The sequence below is a fragment of the Xenopus tropicalis genome, chromosome 8 (assembly GCF_000004195.4).
Source record: "Xenopus tropicalis strain Nigerian chromosome 8, UCB_Xtro_10.0, whole genome shotgun sequence".
Classification (NCBI taxonomy): Eukaryota; Metazoa; Chordata; class Amphibia; order Anura; family Pipidae; genus Xenopus; species Xenopus tropicalis.
In genome coordinates this window covers 139,723,070-139,742,615 of record NC_030684.2, presented here as the reverse complement: position 1 = coordinate 139,742,615, position 19,546 = coordinate 139,723,070, and the positions used below count along the sequence as shown (strand labels likewise).

Genomic DNA, 19,546 nt, shown 5'->3' with positions numbered 1-19,546 from the left:
CGGGCGGGGAGGGTGAGCAGAAGCACTCAACCTGAATCCACCCGCAACCCGCAGTTAATGTGGCGAGGTCCCACACATCACTACTGTGAGGTAGAAATGTCAACCAGTAGTGTGAGGAAGAGAAGCAATGTGTCACATGAACAGTTTTGGGGTTTGGAACTGACGCCACTCACTGCGGGGAAACCGCAGATTGTGCACTGTGTCTGCAGACGTAAATGAGCCCAATATTTTTTCTTCTTCTCTTATTTATAGGGAGACACCAAATTATACTGTGGAAGAATCCCCTGAGACTGATATTGTCTTTGTTCATATTTATCTTGACTGTGTGTTTGCTCTTTTACCACATAAAGACACATGGAACAAGGATCATCCTGTGAGAGAGGGAAACTCCATCTCCAGTCACTTTATTGAGTAAATCCACAACTTAAGTTATTGAAACTACAAATGTTACACCTGATATTAACTGGGGAAGAGTTCCTCTCTTATTGAGGTAAAATTTGGTATTAAAGTAACAGTACAGTGTAAGAATGAAATGGGGTAAAATGGACAGACTGCTCAAAATAAAAAATATTTGCACTATAGTTAGTTATAAAGGCTAGAGTGGGCAGATGTCTAACATAATAGCCAGAACTCTACTTCCTGTTTTCAGCTCTCTAACAGCTTAGTTAGTCAGTGACTTTAGGGGGGCTACATGGGACATAACTGTCAGTTAGTTTGTGAGCAGGTAGGTTAGATTCAAATGCAAACTAACTAAGCAGTTATGTCCCATATCCCCCCTCAAGTCACTGATTGGTTACTGACTGCTAACGGAGGAAGTCGTGTTTTGGCTATTATGTTAGACATCTGCCCACTCCAGTCTTTATAGATTACATTTTGCCGGACAAACTATATTGAAAACATTTCTTATTTTGCACAGTTTCATTTTTACACTGAACTGCTTTAAGTTTAGGTATGATAAACCAACCCCTTAGTTTTTATGTTAGTTTTAGAAAAAAATTATACATATTAAAAATCAAATTCCCTCTTTCTGTGTATAACATTGATGAAATATGGTACAGTCGGGATGCTTTCATGTTGGGGTATAGTGGGATATTTGGGGAAAGGTAGGAGGAAAGATGAAGGAACCTATATAAATGTTAAAATATTTGAAATTATTACCTGGATTTTGGAGCATAAAGTAGGAATCGGATTGGGACTAAATTAGAAAAAGTATTTCTAAGAAGATTGAAGTCATCTTCCGTGCACCTACTGTAACAACAATAAACAAAAGGAAAACCAATGCAGTGGAACCTGGAAACAAGTCTTTTGGATTGAACCTTCTTCTGGTTCTATTCTACAATGTACATATGGAATTATCACTTTGAATTATTAGGCATACCGTCTAATTATCTATTTCTGTCATTACTTTCAATTAGACCTATGCTACAATGTGGGTTTTCCATAATAAATCTTGCTAGTTAGCCCACTGACTCCACCCTATGGCAAATAAGCCTTATGTACTCTTATCAAGCATCTTATAAAATTCAAGACCAAATAAATCCATATTTTTTATTTCATAAAAATAAAATATACCAGTTTTGGTTTTGTTGGCTTATCTTCTTTATAGCATTTATTTAATTATGATTTGCACAATAAAAGGAAAAACCTGAAACAAATTAACAATGTAATCCATTGAGCATGGTATAGAAATGCTCATATTGTATTACAGGTATTCATGTGGTTTAGTTACCATCAAGTACAGACAGTCTTTTGCTATTACATGAGAAAAAAATATTTTTTTTGCTTTTTTTTTTAATTTATTTGCTTACAAGACCAAGCAGGGCTTTTTATCAGAGTAAGTTCTGCCTGTGTAAGCCTGCATTCTTCATTGCATAAACTTTATAATGCATGTGTGCTGTTTGTCAGTTGTTTTAGGAAAATATGATGGTGCTGGTGAACAGAGGGGATAGGTGCAATAAAATTGGTGTGGTTGGGTTGGGGGAAGATGTGCCCAACTTATCTACATAATAGGAAAATGTAGGGTTTACATGTCATTTAAAATGAACCATTTCACATGGCATAATATATTACAGTCTTGGAGGGATACAGGGAATATCTGGCAAGTGTTTACTTTGGGCTGGGATGGATTTTATGCCATTGGACCAGATTTTGGAAATTTTTTCAAGGCAACCATTTGCCTTATAGGTCCCTAATTACCAACTTAATCCACTCACAAAGTGTAGGTTATTGGATGCCCAACAACTTTATTGCTATCAACCTTTTGCTGTAGAAAATCGTGTTTTAGTTTTCACAAGGAGAAGTATGCCTTTAATCACTATTAGTATACACATCGCGTACATACTCCTGGAAAGGCTACAGTATATGGTAGACAGGAGAGATTAGAAGGTTAAGCCTGCCTGTTGCCCCCGTTCCAGTCGCCTGTATCGAATGTCGGAATATTAGTTGGTCTTTTTTGTTGGGATTTATCAAAGGAGGCAAACTAGAGAGATGTGTAGTATTTTCTGATGAGAACAACATCATGTTGTGTAGATATGTTGTGTATTGGTTAAGCAGTTTATAAATATCTAGATGTATGAAAGTTATTATAATAATGATCTGGGAGTATAATAAACTTAAAATAGAGCATTAAAGTAGATAAATGTTGTGCATGCTTTTATTAATATGAAAGGGATAATTTACGCAACCACTAGTGGTAAAATGGCTGCGAAATAGACTTCTCCTCAAAGGTAGTCATAAAAGATTGACCCCTCCATATATGCACTTCCGAGTATTTGTGTAAAGCAGTGCTGTCCAACTGGCGGCCCGCGGGCCGCATGCGGCTCGCGACCCCCCTCTGTGTGGCCCCCCACCTGTCTGGCTGCTTTGATGGCTTACTCTTGTGTAAGCTTTAAATGGTATCAGTACTGTGATTAATTGCCCCCCCTGCATGGTTCTCACCTCAGATTCAGGCTGTAATCAGGCTGTATTGTTTAAATATGTAATCCCCTGTGTTGTTCACACCTTTTAATCTCTGCATTGTTCACCCCCTGCAGTGTTCACACCTCAGGCTCAGGCTGTAATCACCCATATTGTTCCCCTGTTCACACCTCAGGAGCAGTAGAAACCCACAAATAATCCCTGCACACTACAAAAAGAACATATACTGAGGTGGTACTGCAATTAAAACGTTTTTTAATATATAGTTATTGTGCAGACTGTAGGAGCGCCAGCATTGTGTCACTGTAGGCTGCCTGTGTGTGCCATACACACAGGCATCATAGGGCAAGCAGAGTATGGCACACACAGGCAGGGTAGGGAAGGCAGAGTATGGCACACACAGGCAGAGTATGGCACAAACCAACCAAGAATGGCAAACACAGTGAAAGTATGGCACACACAGGCAAGGTAGGGAAGGCAGAGTATGGCACACACAGGCAGGGTAGGGAAGGCAGAGTATGGCACACACAGGCAGGGTAGGGAAGGCAGAGTATGGCACACACAGGCCAAGTATGGCACAAACCAGCCAAGTATGGCACACAGGCAGGGTAGGGAAGGCAGAGTATGGCACACACAGGCAGGGTAGGGAAGGCAGAGTATGGCACACACAGGCCAAGTATGGCACAAACCAGCCAAGTATGGCACACAGGCAGGGTAGGGAAGGCAGAGTATGGCACACACAGGCCAAGTATGGCACAAACCAGCCAAGTATGGCACACAGGCAGGGTAGGGAAGGCAGAGTATGGCAGGTTTTTGCTGTACTACAACCATTAATATGGGTATGGTCATGTGATAACATGGGTGTGGTTTCAAGTGGGTGCGGTTTCAAAAAGGGGAGTGGTCAAAACTGGCTTCCATTATCGGCCCTCCACCACGTAGGTCGGAAAAATTCTGGCCCTCGGTACAACAGAAGTTGGACAGCACTGGTGTAAAGCATTAATATACCAGTCAAGCTTGCTGTCATAAATTGTGTGGAAGTGCCCCCTTGCACACCAGGGATCCCTGGGATTACTACCAATCCAGATGTCATGGTAGTTCCAAGGTTGCATGGTAGGTTTCTACTGACTAGAATTGTGAACTAATGTTGCTAACATGGATCCTGTAATTACTCTTTCTTGTGAAAATGAGTTATCTGTAGTATGTATGTGTTTGGGAATTTTGGCTAAGGTGGATTCATGGAATAGGAAGTTCCTTCAGCAGTCATGGGGGCTGTCGAGTATTTATCACTAGAGACTGATTTTCAATAGAGAGGGTGATTCTTCCCCTTTATAAAGCTTTGGTAAGGTCCCACCTAGAAAATGTTTGCAATTGTGGTCTCCAGTGTTCAACAGGATAGTCCAGAATTCCTGAAAAGAAGGACAACTAAGATGGTAACAAGCCTGGAAAGGTCTCAGTTATGAAGAAAAACTGGCCAAGCTGGGATTGTTAAACTGAAAAAGTGCATAAGGGGGGATATGATAACAATATTTGAAATATCTAAGGGGATTACATAATAAACTCAGTAATGCTTTATTTACCAGTAGGTCCTTCCAGGACACATGAGGGCATCGATTCTGATCCAAGGGATTTTTTTTTTACAGTGAGAGCTGTGACGTTGTGGAATACTCTCCCTGAAGTTGTATGGGCTGATACATTATATAGCTTCAAGAAGGGGCTGGATGGCTTTTTTTAGCAAGTGAGGGAATACAGGGGTAGGGGGATATCTCTCAGTACAAGTGAGGGAATACAGGGGTATGGGGGATAGCTCTCAGTACAAGTGAGGGAATACAGGGGTAGGGGGGATAGCTCTCAGTACAAGTGAGGGAATACAGGGGTAGGGGAGAAAGCTCTCAGTACAAGTGAGGGAATACAGGGGTAGGGGGGATATCTCTTAGTACAAGTGAGGGAATACAGGGGTAGGGGGGATAGCTCTCAGTACAAGTGAGGGAATACAGGGTTATGGGAGATGGCTCTTAGAACAAGTTGACCCAGTGACTGGTCCGATTGGCATCTTGAAGGTTTTGCCTTCCACTTCATTAACTAGCAGTTAAGCAGGTTTTATTTAGTTAAAAAAGGTGGAACTCGATGAACATGTGTCTGTTTTTCAAACTAAATTACTATGTTACTAATCACACTGGGATCGGTTCCTCTCAGCTGACAATAATGTTATGGGACAGTCCACATTTGAGGTTGGGAATGGGTTTGGCTGGTCATAGTTGGGTGTAACAGAATTTGTCATGACCCAAACTGCTGATATAAAATTTTCAAAAAGGGTTTAAAAATGTAATTCCATATTTTGTCTGTCATGCTAGGAATATCCTGCTGCTGCCATTGTTCTTGAAGTTTTAGGGTTGTATTCTTTAATAAATATTCTGCAAAAAACATTTCCTCAGCTCTCCACAGCTATCATTATATAATATAACCCTCCAATGAGAATCCCAGCTGATCTGTGTAAATCTGGCTTCCTGTTCTGTTTCCCAGCAAAGAACAAGTCTACCATTTATTCCCAATTCTTGAAAAAGGACCAGAGTGGTCCAAAACATTGCTTTGATGATGCAGTTGCAAAATAAAGTAAATTTCATTGCATCTTAAGGAATGTGAATGGTGCCAACTTATCTTCAATAGTGTTCTGGCAAAGAAACATAACTACATTTTTTGACAAAGCTCAAAAAGTATTAATGTCCAGAGGTGCAGGTCCAGAGACCTATAGATGAACTTGTAGGCATGTGTGGAAATACTAATAAAAACCAAAATGGCTTTGGCTCAAATACAACCATGGAGGTCTTTGACAAAGAAGACTATGAGGTTGGCTAATAGAGAAAGCAAAGAATTGAGCTAAGGGTAAGAAACATGGGGCCTGATTCACTAAAGGGTGATAAAACGTGCGCTATTCTTATTGTGCGCTAAAATTTTTACCGCCGCTTAATTTTGGCGATTTTTCGCACGATTCACTATAAGCATACTCGTGCTTTTTTACGCGCGATATTGCAAGCGTTATTTAACTCGCGAAAGACTATTTCAATGCGGTATTTGCCTGTACATGCGCTAAATTACGCGAATAATCGCCGAATATGAATGGTAGCATAGAAATAGTGTATAAAAATTGTCGAAGCATATAAATGGTGTATATAAATATTAGCCACATATAAATAGTACATGCTTATAAATAGTAGCCACTAGTGATGAGCAAATGTGTTCTGGTTTCTTTAGTGAAAAATTAGCAAATCTTTCGAAAGATCCCCGAAACGGCAAAAATGTTGTGCGGGCAAAAAAATTGTTGCCCGTGACTATTATTTTTTGACACTTGTATCAATTTGTGGATGTACGGTGAATTTTTGCGTGGCGAATTTTTTCATGCGTTTTGCCATTGGCAGGTTGTTTTGCGAAACGCATGAAAAAATCCGCCGCGAAAAAATTCACAGCACGTCCAAAAATTCGCTGCGAATCCATGCCTGGCGAAACATTTCATCACTTGTAGCCAAATAGAAATAGTTGCGCAAATGAACGCACGCCATGTTAGCCATACACGCCAATACTTGCGGAAAATTACTGTATTAAAAATGAACATTTCGCTGCAAACTGGCGGCTGCGTCACTCTAGGGGAAACACAGACTTGAATAAATAACACTGTAAGTCCATATTTTATTGCAAAAAATCATTTACTGTACTTTTCTATAATTATCGCCTGCCTGTAGTAGGTGTTAATTTTCGTATAGCTGAATGCGATATTTAGCGCGCAAAAGTTATAGTGAATCATGCGATCATATTCTTTTCAGCGCGGAAATTAACGCAAAACGGTAAAACTAGTGCGAGAAATACCCCATGCGAAAATGGCGATTTTTCGCACGCGATAATACTATGGTGAATCGCGCGCAAGTTATTTTGCGTTTTTTTAACGCGAAAAAGCGTGCGATAATTTTTATCGCCCTTTAGTGAATCAGGCCCATGGTGTCCTCAACGTTAATGTTTTGGGATCTACCAACACTGATGTTTCAATAAGAAACCCTAATACCATTAAATCACTGGTTACAGATAGTTGAAAACCTATGTATCCTATTTTTTTGTACTGTCTATAACCCGCATTTTAAGGAAATTCAATCTTGCCTAAGCAAACACTGGAGTATTTTATTATTGCAGCCCTATCTCTGAACCTAGAGTAACTTCTAAGAAGGCTAAAAGCCTTCATAAAAATCAAACATTGCGCAAACATGTTAGGAAAGCGACATAGGAAGATAGGTATGGTTATGTGCAAGAAAATATGTATCACCTATGGGCATATAACACTGCCTTTTTCTGTTAGAAGACAGGGGAAGTCTTTCAGTTGAAACACAACATATCCTGTTCCACGAAGGGTTTGGTTTATCTTATAACCTGTAACTGTGGGATGCAGTGTATTGGTCAAACAAAAAGGAGCCTTTAACCTAGATTTAGGTAATATAGATTGAAGGTTCTCAAGAAATCATGGTTCTTATGGTTTTTTCTAAACATATGAGGGATACCCATAGTGGTAAATTTAGGGGGTAATGGGGACTGAACAAATTATTACTCTCATCCCAGAACATGGGTTAGTTATAGTGATAGGATGAAATGTTTCGGCAGGCATGGATTCGCAGGGAATTTCCGTGTTTCGCCATTGGCGGATTGTTTCGCGAAACGGATTAAAAAATTTGCAGTGGAAAAAGAATAACCGCGGGCGACGAAAGAATAACCATGGGAGACAAACGAATAGCTGTGCAATGAAAGAATAGCCGCGGGCGACATTTTCGCCATTTCGAAAAATTTTCACCGTTTCGCAAAACTTTTGAAAGATTTGTGAATTTTTAGGCAAAGCAAAACGGGACAGATTCGCTCATCACTAGTTAGTTATCCTTCTACACTAGTGATGAATGAATCTGTCCCGTTTCGCTTTGCCTAAAAATTCACAAATCTTCCAAAAGATTCGCAAAACGGGGAAAATGTTGCCCGTCAAAATATTGTCACACGCGGCAATATATTTGATGCACAACAATTCTTTTGATGAGAGAGACAATTCTTTTTGACATGAGTGACAATTCATTTGATGAGAGACAATTCTATTGATGAGAGAGACAGTTCTTTTGATGAAGAGACAATTCTTTTTGACATGAGTGACAATTCTTTTGATGAGGGAGACAATTCTTTTTGGTGCAAGACAATTCTTTTGATGCACGACAATACATTTGCCGAGCGAGACAATTCTTTTGACACTCTTAACAATTTTTGGATGCACAGCAAATTTTTCCGTGGCAAATTTTGTCGCCCATTTCACAAAAAGATCAGTTTGATACAATTATATATTGTATATTATACCATAATAATTCACTTCTCATTATATAAAACAACATCTTCTACGCCATGTTCTCTAATGTCTAACTAGTCAGAAAGAAGAGGCCAATCATTACCTGCCCATATAGCACTTATTCTTTGAAATGTATTTATAACAATAGGCAGGGCCCAGAAGTGTGAATCTTGTGCAAGTTGATTTCCTGTGTCTAAACTCTATTTTTAAAATATTCACAAAGAGTGCACTGTATTACAGGAAACGGCCACTCACTGATTGTTGTTGGGCGAAGGTTTAATGTCAGAGATGACAGTGTTGGCTCTTAATTGTAAGTACATTATTTCACTTATTTTATTTACAATTGCATGTGGGGAAGTAATACTGCGTATTCTCTGTCCCCCAAAAATATTTGGCAACATTATTTAGCAAAGCAGAAAAAGGCACCAGTGACTGTCTAGAACCTTGGGATAAAGTGATGGAACTAAGAAACCTAGTAACAAATCCCTTCTTATTAATTGCAAAAAATATCTTAGCTCATAATGATTGAGATATATATGATACAATAGTGTATATGGAGTAATATGGTACTTAATATATGTACCGCAATATCTATTAAAGTTCTTTCTTTTATATGGTTGAGGGATTATTTACAAATACAAGTGTACACTCTGCATAACTGAGATTATTACCACTCACTGATTTAGAAATTGCTATTTTACAGCCACACATTTAAGCTTAAATCCAAAACTGCTGTATTAGGGGTAAAATGATAGCAATTTTCTTGAGCTGTGGAGAACTGTTGCCCTATATTTTTTTTTATCTAATCTTTAAATCATTTCTACGGTAGAATGTATAGGATGTTCACAATGGCTGCTTATTAAATGAAACAAATCTAATGCCAATCTGATGGGGTTTTTGCCTTCCCCTGGATCAATTTTTATTTAGACATACAAGTTTGAACTTGATAGAAATGTAAAGAAAAAATATTTCCAAATACACTAGTCTTAAGGGTATAATCACCCTTTAGTATACAGGGTCCAGGTGCCCTAAGCCTTTTAAAAAAAACCTCAGCTCACAGGAAAGCTGCAATTAAAATATGTTTGTATTTTATTTAAAGAAAAAGCATCTCAAACACAAACAGCCTGACAAGTTTTGTGCCAAAAATAGACACTTAATCATAAGCCTATGATCAGGCCTGGATTTGTGGTCAGGCCACAAAGGCCCAGGCCTAGGGCAGCACAAATTTAGGGGCGGCATGCTGCCCCGCCGCAAAAATTTTTTTACATTTTGCTCCCATACGCGAATGGGGGGCGGCCTCGGGGCGCCCAGATTTGAAATCCGCTGCTGCCTATGATTAAGTGCCTATTTTTGGCACAAAATGTGTCAGGCTGTGTTTGAGATGCTTTTTCTTTAAATAAAATACAAATATATTTTAATTGCACCACTTTTTGACTGATTGGTCCAGTTTCTTATAATGCCGGCCTTGCTTTCTCATTTTTGAGGTATTTTTGTCGTGTCTATTTTCGACCTAAGACACGATGTATTTATCTACTCAAAAGAACATGGTATGTGCGTCATTAGTGGGCTTTGTGCTTCACATTTTGATCCCCAAATATACACCTTTTGTCACATTTTCATTTTGGTTTAGGGCACGAGCATGCTCAGATCAGCTGCCAGTGATCAACTTATACAGGCACACAGATAGCAAAATGGCAAGATGCCAGTTGGTACAGTTGTATAGAAAAAAGATCTAGACAGGGTCGGACTGGGGCGTGCAGGGCCTACCGGGGCTCCCACCCCAGGGGCCCTGCAGGTTCCCCGCCAACCGTGTCCCCTACCCCCCCAGGGGCCCCCCAAACCCGCCCGCAGGGCCCCCACCCGACGTCCTCCCCCAGCACATATAAATTGAACGTGTCAGGGGAGGAACACTCAGTAGGGGGAGCGCCGGTAAAGGTCGGACTGGGGCACCAGGGCCCACTAGGGACGGGGCCCACCGGAATTTTTCCCGGTGTCCCGGCAGCCCAGTCCAACCCTGGACCTAGAAGAGCCTTGCTGGACAGAGAATTATTAAATAATGTTTTTCATAGATATAATTTATTAAACATTGACATTTTAACTGGTTATAATCAGTGGCATCTACTCAAGACTCATTGGCCCTCAGGGTGCCTGCTACATAGTTACATAGTTACATAGTTACATAGGGTTGAAAAAAGACCTGTGTCCATCAAGTTCAACCCATCCAAGTAAACCCAGCACACCAAACCCATACCTACCAATCTATACACTCACATACACAAACTATAAATACAACCACTAGTACTAACTGTAGATATTAGTATCACAATAGCCTTGGGTACTCTGATTGATCAAGAACTCATCCAGGCCCCTCTTAAAGGCATTAACAGAATCTGCCATTACCCCATCACTAGGAAGGGCATTCCACAACCTCACTGCCCTCACCGTGAAAAACCACCTACGCTGCTTCAAATGGAAGCTCCTTTCCTCTAATCTAAAGGGGGGGCCTCTGGTGTGCTGATTGTTTTTATGGGAAAAAAGAACATCCCCCATCTGCCTATAATCCCCTCTAATGTACTTGTACAGAGTAATCATGTCCCCTCGCAAGCGCCTCTTTTCCAGAGAAAACAACCTCAACCTCGACAGTCTCACCTCATAGTTTAAATCTTCCATCCCCTTTACCAGTTTAGTTGCAGTCTCTGCACTCTCTCCAGCTCATTAATATCCTTCTTAAGGACTGGAGCCCAAAACTGCACTGCATACTCAAGGTGAGGCCTTACCAGGGACCTATAAAGCGGCAAAATTATGTTCTCATCCCTTGAGTCAATGCCCTTTTTATACAAGACAGCACTTTATTTGCTTTAGTAGCCACAGAATGACACTGCCTGGAATTAGACAACTTGTTATCAACAAAAACCCCTAGATCCTTCTCCATTAAGGATCCCCCCAACACACTACCATTCAGTAGATAGTTGGCGTTTATATTATTTCTACCAAAGTGCATAACTTTGCACTTATCAACATTGAACCTCATTTCCCAGTTTGCTGCCCAGTTTTCTAATTTTGTCAAATCGCTCTGCAAAGCGGCAGCATCCTGCATGGAACTTATAGTTTTGCCCAATTTTGTGTCATCAGCAAAAATAGAAACAGTACTCTCTATGCCCACCTCCAGGTCATTAATAAACAAGTTAAAAAGCAAAGGACCAAGGACTGACCCCTGTGGTACCCACTAACCACACTGGCCCAATTAGAAAATGTTCCATTTACCACCACTCTTTGTACTCTATCCTTCAGCCAGTTCTCTATCCAATTACAAATATTATGTTCTAGGCCAATACTCCTTAATTTGATCATTAACCTTCTGTGAGGTACTGTATCAAACGCTTTAGCAAAGTCCAAGTAGATGACATCAACTGCCATTCCAGCATCGAGGTTCCTACTCACCTCCTCATAAAAGGCGACTAAATTAGTCTGGCAAGATCTGTTACGCATAAAACCATGCTGGCACAAACTAATAGTATTGTGAACTGCAATGTATTCAAGTACCCTATCCCTTATTACCCCTTCCAAAAGTTTTGCGATGCCTCTCCTTGCTTACAAGGGGGATATACTGTTGTGTATACCTACAAAGCAATGTTTTAAAGATGTTTCATTTTCCTTCTGTGCCTAACCCCATGAAAAGCCTTTCCCAGCTGACACATTGCAGAGATGCCCTTATACTGGCAAAGTCTGCACGTCTAAAATTGAGCGTATTAGTTACTCCCTTATAGAGCTGTCTCTGTAGCATTATCTCAAAGGAGACCATGTTGTGATCACTGTTCCCCAAATGCTCACCCACACAAATGTTAGAGATAAGTTCAGTATTATTAGAAATCACCAGGTCCAAAATAGCGTCATTCCTAGTGGGTTCTTGAACCGCCTGAAATAAAAAGTTGTCATTTAGCATATTTACAAACCTACTAGCTTTTTCTGACTTAGCCACTCCAGTCAATGTCCGGATAATTAAAGTCCCCCATAATAACAACTTGACCCAGTTTTGAAGTCTCCTCCATTTGCAACAATAGCTGGGCCTCATCCCCCTCATCTATACGGGGGGGTTTATAGCATACACCAATGATCATTTTCTTTGTGACCTTCAGCCCTACTGAAATTTCTACCCAAAGAGATTCGACGTTTTCATTGGTAATGTCTTTATAACATGGCTTTAAATAAGACAAACCCCTCCACCCTTTTTAATCTCTCTGTCCCTCCTAAAAAGTGTATAACCATTTAAATTCACAGCCCAGTCGCATTTATCATCCCACCAGGTCTCAGTGATACCTATTAAATCATAATCCAGCTTTAAAAAACAAAGCCATATGGAAAAGCAAAATAACCTAGGTCTCACTGATCTCTTTTATTACTGGAATTACAGTTTGCATTCTTAGGAAACCAGAACAAGGCCCTGACATTTTTCTGTTCCAACAAAATACAACAAGCCATGTAAGTGTAAAGCAGTGGTTCTCAACCTGTGGGTCGGGACCCCTTTTGGGGTCGAACAATGGACCAAGCCATAATAATACACCTAGTGGTGAAATAATAGTATTGCATTGTGAAAAAATATTATGCAACACAGCATTGAGCAGCGGTTCTCAACCTGTGGGTCAGGACCCCTTTTCACAGTGGTCGCCTAAGACCATCGGAAAACACATATTTCCGATGATCTTAGGAATACCTTTATGGTTGGGGGTCACCACAACATGGGAAACTGTATTAAAGGGTCATGGCATTAGGAAGGTTGAGAACCACTGTTGTAAAGTATCAAAATGGATTGCAAAAGGATTTATCTACTGACAAACTGGGACAGAAGGTGTACAGGCAAAACCACATTCTATGTATATGTAATTTTTTTTAAAAAAAAAACTCTATTGGGATTATGTAATAAATGGTCTAGGTTTGCAATGTGTCTAATAACAAATTTACTGGTTACCATAGGACTACTATACCTGTATATTTAAATATTTATATGTGTTTGTATTAACAGGTTATCTCCTCCTGTGTACAGCATCTTACATTGCAGAATCAGGTAAGAATTCTTTAACAAATAATGATTCATTAGGCCAGTATATTATAAAGGAATATTGCGTTACTGCTTGGGAATGAACCAACCCTTTCACATTTGCAAAAAAAAAAAAAAAAAGGGTGCAATCCAGAATTCAGTATAATGACAGGAATGGACACTCATAATATATATATATATTTTGGGTTAAGAGGAAACAAAGTACATTGTTGAATGTACTGCTGCAGGGAGCATACCCACCATGCCAACCTTTTTACATTTCCCACCGTGCCAAGCTATTTACATTTCCCATCATGCCAAGCTATATACATTTCCCATCATACCAAGCTATTTATATTTCCCATCATGCCAAGCTATTTACATTTTCCATCATGCCAAGCTATATACATTTCCCATCATACCAAGCTATTTATATTTCCCATCATGCCAAGCTATTTACATTTCCCATCATGCCAAGCTATTTACATTTCCCACCATACCAAGCTATTTACATTTCCCATCATGCCAAGCTATTTACATTTCCCATCAAGCCAAGCTATTTACATTTCCCATCATGCCAAGCTATTTACATTTCCCATCATGCCAAGCTATTTACATTTCCCATCATACCAAACTATTTATATTTCCCATCATGCCAAGCTATATACATTTCCCATCATGCCAAGCTATTTACATTTCCCATCATGCCAAGCTATTTACATTTCCCATCATGCCAAGCTATTTACATTTCCCATCATACCAAGCTATTTATATTTCCCATCAAGCCAAGCTATTTATATTTCCCATCATGCCAAGCCATTTACATTTCCCATCATGCCAAGCTATTTACATTTCCCATCATGCCAAGCTATATACATTTCCCATCATACCAAGCTATTTATATTTCCCATCATGCCAAGCTATTTACATTTCCCATCATGCCAAGCTATTTACATTTCCCATCATGCCAAGCTATTTACATTTCCCATCATACCAAGCTATTTATATTTCCCATCAAGCCAAGCTATTTACATTTCCCATCATGCCAAGCTATTTACATTTCCCATCATGCCAAGCTATTTACATTTCCCATCATGCCAAGCTATTTACATTTCCCACCATGCCAAGCTATTTACATTTCCCACCGTGCCAAGCTATTTATATTTCCCACCATGCCAAGCTATTTACATTTCCCATCATGCCAAGCTATTTACATTTCCCATCATGCCAAGCTATTTACATTTCCCATCATGCCAAGCTATTTACATTTCCCATCATGCCAAGCTATTTACATTTCCCATCATGCCAAGCTATTTACATTTCCCATCGTGCCAACCTTTTTACATTTCCCACCATGCCAAGCTATTTACATTTCCCATCGTGCCAAGCTATTTACATTTCCCATCATGCCAAGCTATTTACATTTCCCATCATGCCAAGCTATTTACATTTCCCATCATGCCAAGCTATTTACATTTCCCATCATGCCAAGCTATTTACATTTCCCATCATGCCAAGCTATTTACATTTCCCATCATACCAAACTATTTATATTTCCCATCATGCCAAGCTATATACATTTCCCATCATGCCAAGCTATTTACATTTCCCATCATGCCAAGCTATTTACATTTCCCATCATGCCAAGATATTTACATTTCCCATCATACCAAGCTATTTATATTTCCCATCAAGCCAAGCTATTTATATTTCCCATCATGCCAAGCCATTTACATTTCCCATCATGCCAAGCTATTTACATTTCCCATCATGCCAAGCTATTTACATTTCCAACCATGCCAAGCTAAATTAATGTATAAACTATACTCTGTGCCAGTAGGAGCTGCTGTGAGACCTGTGGTTTCCCTCTCCCCAAACTGGACCCCAATATTCCCAGGGGAGTCTGTAACTCTGAGCTGTAATGTGGCTCCTACTGCCCAAGGGAACCTGGGATATTCCTGGTACTGGGAGGGACAGCGGATACGTGGGGATCAGCAGAGTCTTTTCATTCAGCCTGCCAGAGAGACAGACAGTGGGGATTACCAGTGCCAGGCCGGTGCCAGTGAGAGAAGTGCCCCTGTTACACTGGATATTTATTATGGTGAGTGACAAGTTTTCATCTAAAAATACGCAGAAATTCCCCATTTTGGAAAAGGAAGGATGTCCAACCAATCAGCATTTAATTTTATCAGTATAGTACAACTTTAAAAATGATAAGTCACCAAGGAGTTTCATGACCAGTATAAAACTTATATGATCATGGAACTCCATGGTAACTTGTAATATAGGGTATACATTATTCAATATGTATTGTTAGGCTACCTTTTATGTGCCAGTGGCACCTTGATAGATAATGAGCCAGATTAGGATTCATGAGAAAAACTTATTTCATGTTTAATCCTGTGAAAACTCAGTTGAAGTCTATGAGAAAATCTGGAACTGACTTACGAAAAGTTTCTTTTTCTTAAATTGAATCTGGCCCAATATCAGGTAGTTGACAGTTCAGACCACTTTAGGTGCTTAACAGTTTATCCTGTATAAATATTATTTTATTTCAGATCCCCTCATCCTGCAGGCGCCCCCTGCTGTTTATGAAGGGGACTCCCTGACTCTCAGGTGTCAACGTCGACCTGGATACGATACAAGGAACCCAGTATTCTACAAGGACAATTATGCCATTGGGTCCCCAGTCAGTGGCTCTGAGTTACACATAGGGAGAGTGGATGTAACTGCGTCTGGTACATACTTATGTGAAGAAAAAAGCTCTTTCAAAACTCTTAAAGCTGAAAATTACATTTCCGTTTCAGGTAAGGTCTAGTGGAAACCCAAGTTAAATTTGTCACATTTAGACAGTAAATGTAGCATCGCAATTGAACTAGGAGAACCATGCAACACCATTATTTAAGCCTAAAATTACAAATGGGACAGGGATTTGTCCTGCAAATCAGTTTGTAACACTCTGACCATGTAGCCTGATTATTATGGGATTTTATCCCTAATAAATCCATGGGTCTGTGATGGGGGAGTGGTTACAGTAGGTTTCTGAATGTCATGTAATTATGGTTGCTGAAATTATCCAATAAACAAAGCAAACTGCTGCTTTGTATAGTACCATTGTACTGTGCTGGCTGATTTTATTATATATAGGTATTACTGTAAAATAACCACAAAGTAAAAGCATTCAAAATGATACTATCATGCTATGAGGTGTCACAAAAGCAAACATTACAGTGTTATTGGTGGACAATATTTCCTAATATGCTGGGTTTTATTTATTACAGAGCTGTTCAGTTCCCCACATATAAATGTGAGCCAATACTATTTGATAGAAGGAGATCACATGACCATAACATGTGACACAAAGCTCAGCCCACACAGAGAGACTACAGAGCTGCAGTTTGCTTTCTACAGAAATGGGCACAATGTGCAGGGATTCAGTTTATCCAACCAATATGGAGTCCCCTCAGTTCAGCTGGAGGATTCTGGGAATTATACCTGTGAGGTACAAACTCCAACCGGCAGTGTGAGGAAGAGGAGCAGAGAGGCACATATCCACATACAGGGTGAATATAAAATAATTTTAAGAAAATAAACTAGTAATACAACTAAACGTCATCTGTAAATTCAGCCACTATTACAGAGCATGTACTAAAAGAGTTTTCATTTTTAAATGCAAATATTGTATATATATAAAATGTTTTTTTCTTTTGTAGAGCTGTTCAGTTCCCCACAAATAAAAGTGAGTTCAGATCAGGTGACAGAAGGAGATCACATGACCATAACATGTGACACAGAGCTCCACCCACACAGAGAGACTACAGAGCTGCAGTTTGCTTTCTACAGAAATGGGCACAATGTGCAGGGATTCAGTTTATCCAACCAATATGGAGTCCCCTCAGCTCAGCTGGAGGATTCTGGGAAATATACCTGTGAGGTACAAACTCCAACTGGGAGTGTGAGGAAGAGGAGCAGCATGGTGCATATCCACATACAGGGTGAGTATGAATAATTAAACACACACATTATGTTTCTATATTTTTCATTTTCTTTCAGTATTTATTGTATGAATTTATTATTGATATTAGATAGTATAAGAAGTATGTACACAGAATAAATACATAACTCATTAGTTCTTACTAGTGATGAGCGAATCTGTCCCATTTTGCTTTGCCATAAAATTTGCGAAACAGCAAGAAAATTCACAAAAAGGCAAAAAATTAGCAAAACGCATTTGTTGCGCGACTTTTTTGGGTCATCCGCGTCTTTTTTTTTGTAGCCGTGTCTTTTTTTGCCGCTCGCACTTTTTTGACGCGACCACGCCCAATTTGACACGCAAATTTCCGCGGCGAATTTTCACAGAAGTTTCGCAAAACAATTCGCCAATGGCAAAGCCTTAGTTCAGGTACAGAAGAGTATGTGTTCTATGATTCTATATTTAACAAAGTAATACTATTTGAATTGAGAAGTATTTTTAAATAGAACTACTAAATGCATAGATAGTGCTTCCCATATTCTAGTGGGTACAAGTTCAACATTGAAAAGCTCAGTATTTCAGCACTTTAGATCTCATATGAACTTTAATTCTCTTGTTTCTAGGGAGATACCAAGTTATTCCGTGGGTGAATCTCCTGAGACTGATATTGTCTTTCTTCATATTGATCTGGACCGTGTGTTTGATCTTCCACAACATAAAGACTCATGGAACTAGGGAACATCACACAGGGGGAGATTAGACTCCATCTCTATCATTTGCTTTATTGGGGGGATCTACAACATCACTCATTGGAACCCTATAATCTTGCTCCTGGATTCCAACAGAACTCTTCCATTATGGAAATCAACTCCACTAGATCTAATTAGATTAATAGTTTGTTTGTTCAAGAAAATCTCTATTGCTAAACGTTATTGGTCTGGACATAGCAAAGAGAAAATCTTGTTTCGCTTTGCTGAAAAATTTGGGAAACGACTGAAAAATTCGAGAAACGCTGAAAAATTTGTGAAACTCATTGAAGTCAATAGAAGACTTTTTATACACACGTTAATTTTTATACACCAACTTTTTTTTCTCACTCCGAATGCATTTAAGTCAATGGGTGTTTTTGTGAGCCAACTTTTTTGTTTCGGTGACATTTTTGTCTTTTTTTCACTGCAAATTTAATGCCACAATTTAGCGACAAAAATTCGCTGATGGAGAAATGCAGAATTTCACTGCGAATCCATGTCTGGCAAAACATTTTCTCATCACTAGTTGGAAATATATATGTACCTTCCAACTAGGGATGCACCAAATTCACTATTTTGGGATTCGAATACCGAACTAATATCCAAGGCCATGAAGGCGTTAAAGTGAACAATGCGCTACTTGCATGGTGAAAAATTTTAAACTTTCATGTTTATGTTACAAAAAGTCACATGATTTGGTGCATCCCTACTTCCCTACTAATTGGATCTGGAATGGCTGAGGATTGTGAAGATATGAGCATGGAGTGTGATGGTTCAGGATGTTGTTGATGTAGTTTTCAATGTAGAATGATGGGAGATGCTATTAACCCCCCAAACACACAAGCATACACATACTTTACATGTGATATGTATGATATTCATTTTATTGGGATGTTCAAATAAATTACTAACATTCATACAGTCTGTATAAATATCTCATCAATGTTGATGATGCATAAATAAATTACAAACAAGGAACTATTTCTATGCTGATCTGTTACATAGTAGCTAAGGTGGAAATAAGAGAAAGGTGAAAACCCTAGCCAAAAATGGGCACAATGTGCAGGGATTCAACTCATCCAACCAATATGGAGTCCCCTCAGCTCAGCTGGAGGATTCTGGGAATTATACCTGTGAGGCACAAACTCCAACCGGCAGTGTGAGGAAGAGGAGCAGAGAGGCGCATATCCACATACAGAGTAGTAATAATTTTTAAAAAGAGATACCAGTACAAGTATAAATATGTTTTCTCTTCTAGAGCTGTTCAGTCCCCCACAAATAAAAGTGAGTGCAGATCAGGTGACAGAAGGGGATCACATGACCATAACATGTGCTCAGCTGAAGGATTCTGGGAATTATACCTGTGAGGTGCAAACTTTGATGGAGTTATACTATAATAAATATGCCCCATTGTCTCTCATAGTTTGTTGCTGCCTTTCAAATGTTGTAATTTTAAAGTCTTTCTGATTTGGAAAACAGCAGCATATTATAATAGCCCATCTGTTGTCAATATTCAT

At 39.4% G+C, this 19,546-nt stretch overlaps 1 protein-coding gene across 1 annotated transcript; it reads left to right on the top strand.

Moving 5' to 3' along the window:
• The first annotated feature begins 96 nt into the window (after window positions 1–96).
• On the top strand, window positions 97–18,040 carry LOC116406858 (high affinity immunoglobulin gamma Fc receptor I-like). The gene is made up of 7 exons (XM_031891837.1): window positions 97–211; window positions 13,293–13,334; window positions 15,148–15,408; window positions 15,866–16,114; window positions 16,589–16,870; window positions 17,021–17,302; window positions 17,904–18,040. Exons 1-7 carry the CDS (start codon window positions 97–99, stop codon window positions 18,038–18,040), a joined length of 1,368 nt encoding a protein of 455 aa, XP_031747697.1.
• Window positions 18,041–19,546: the final 1,506 nt, after the last annotated feature.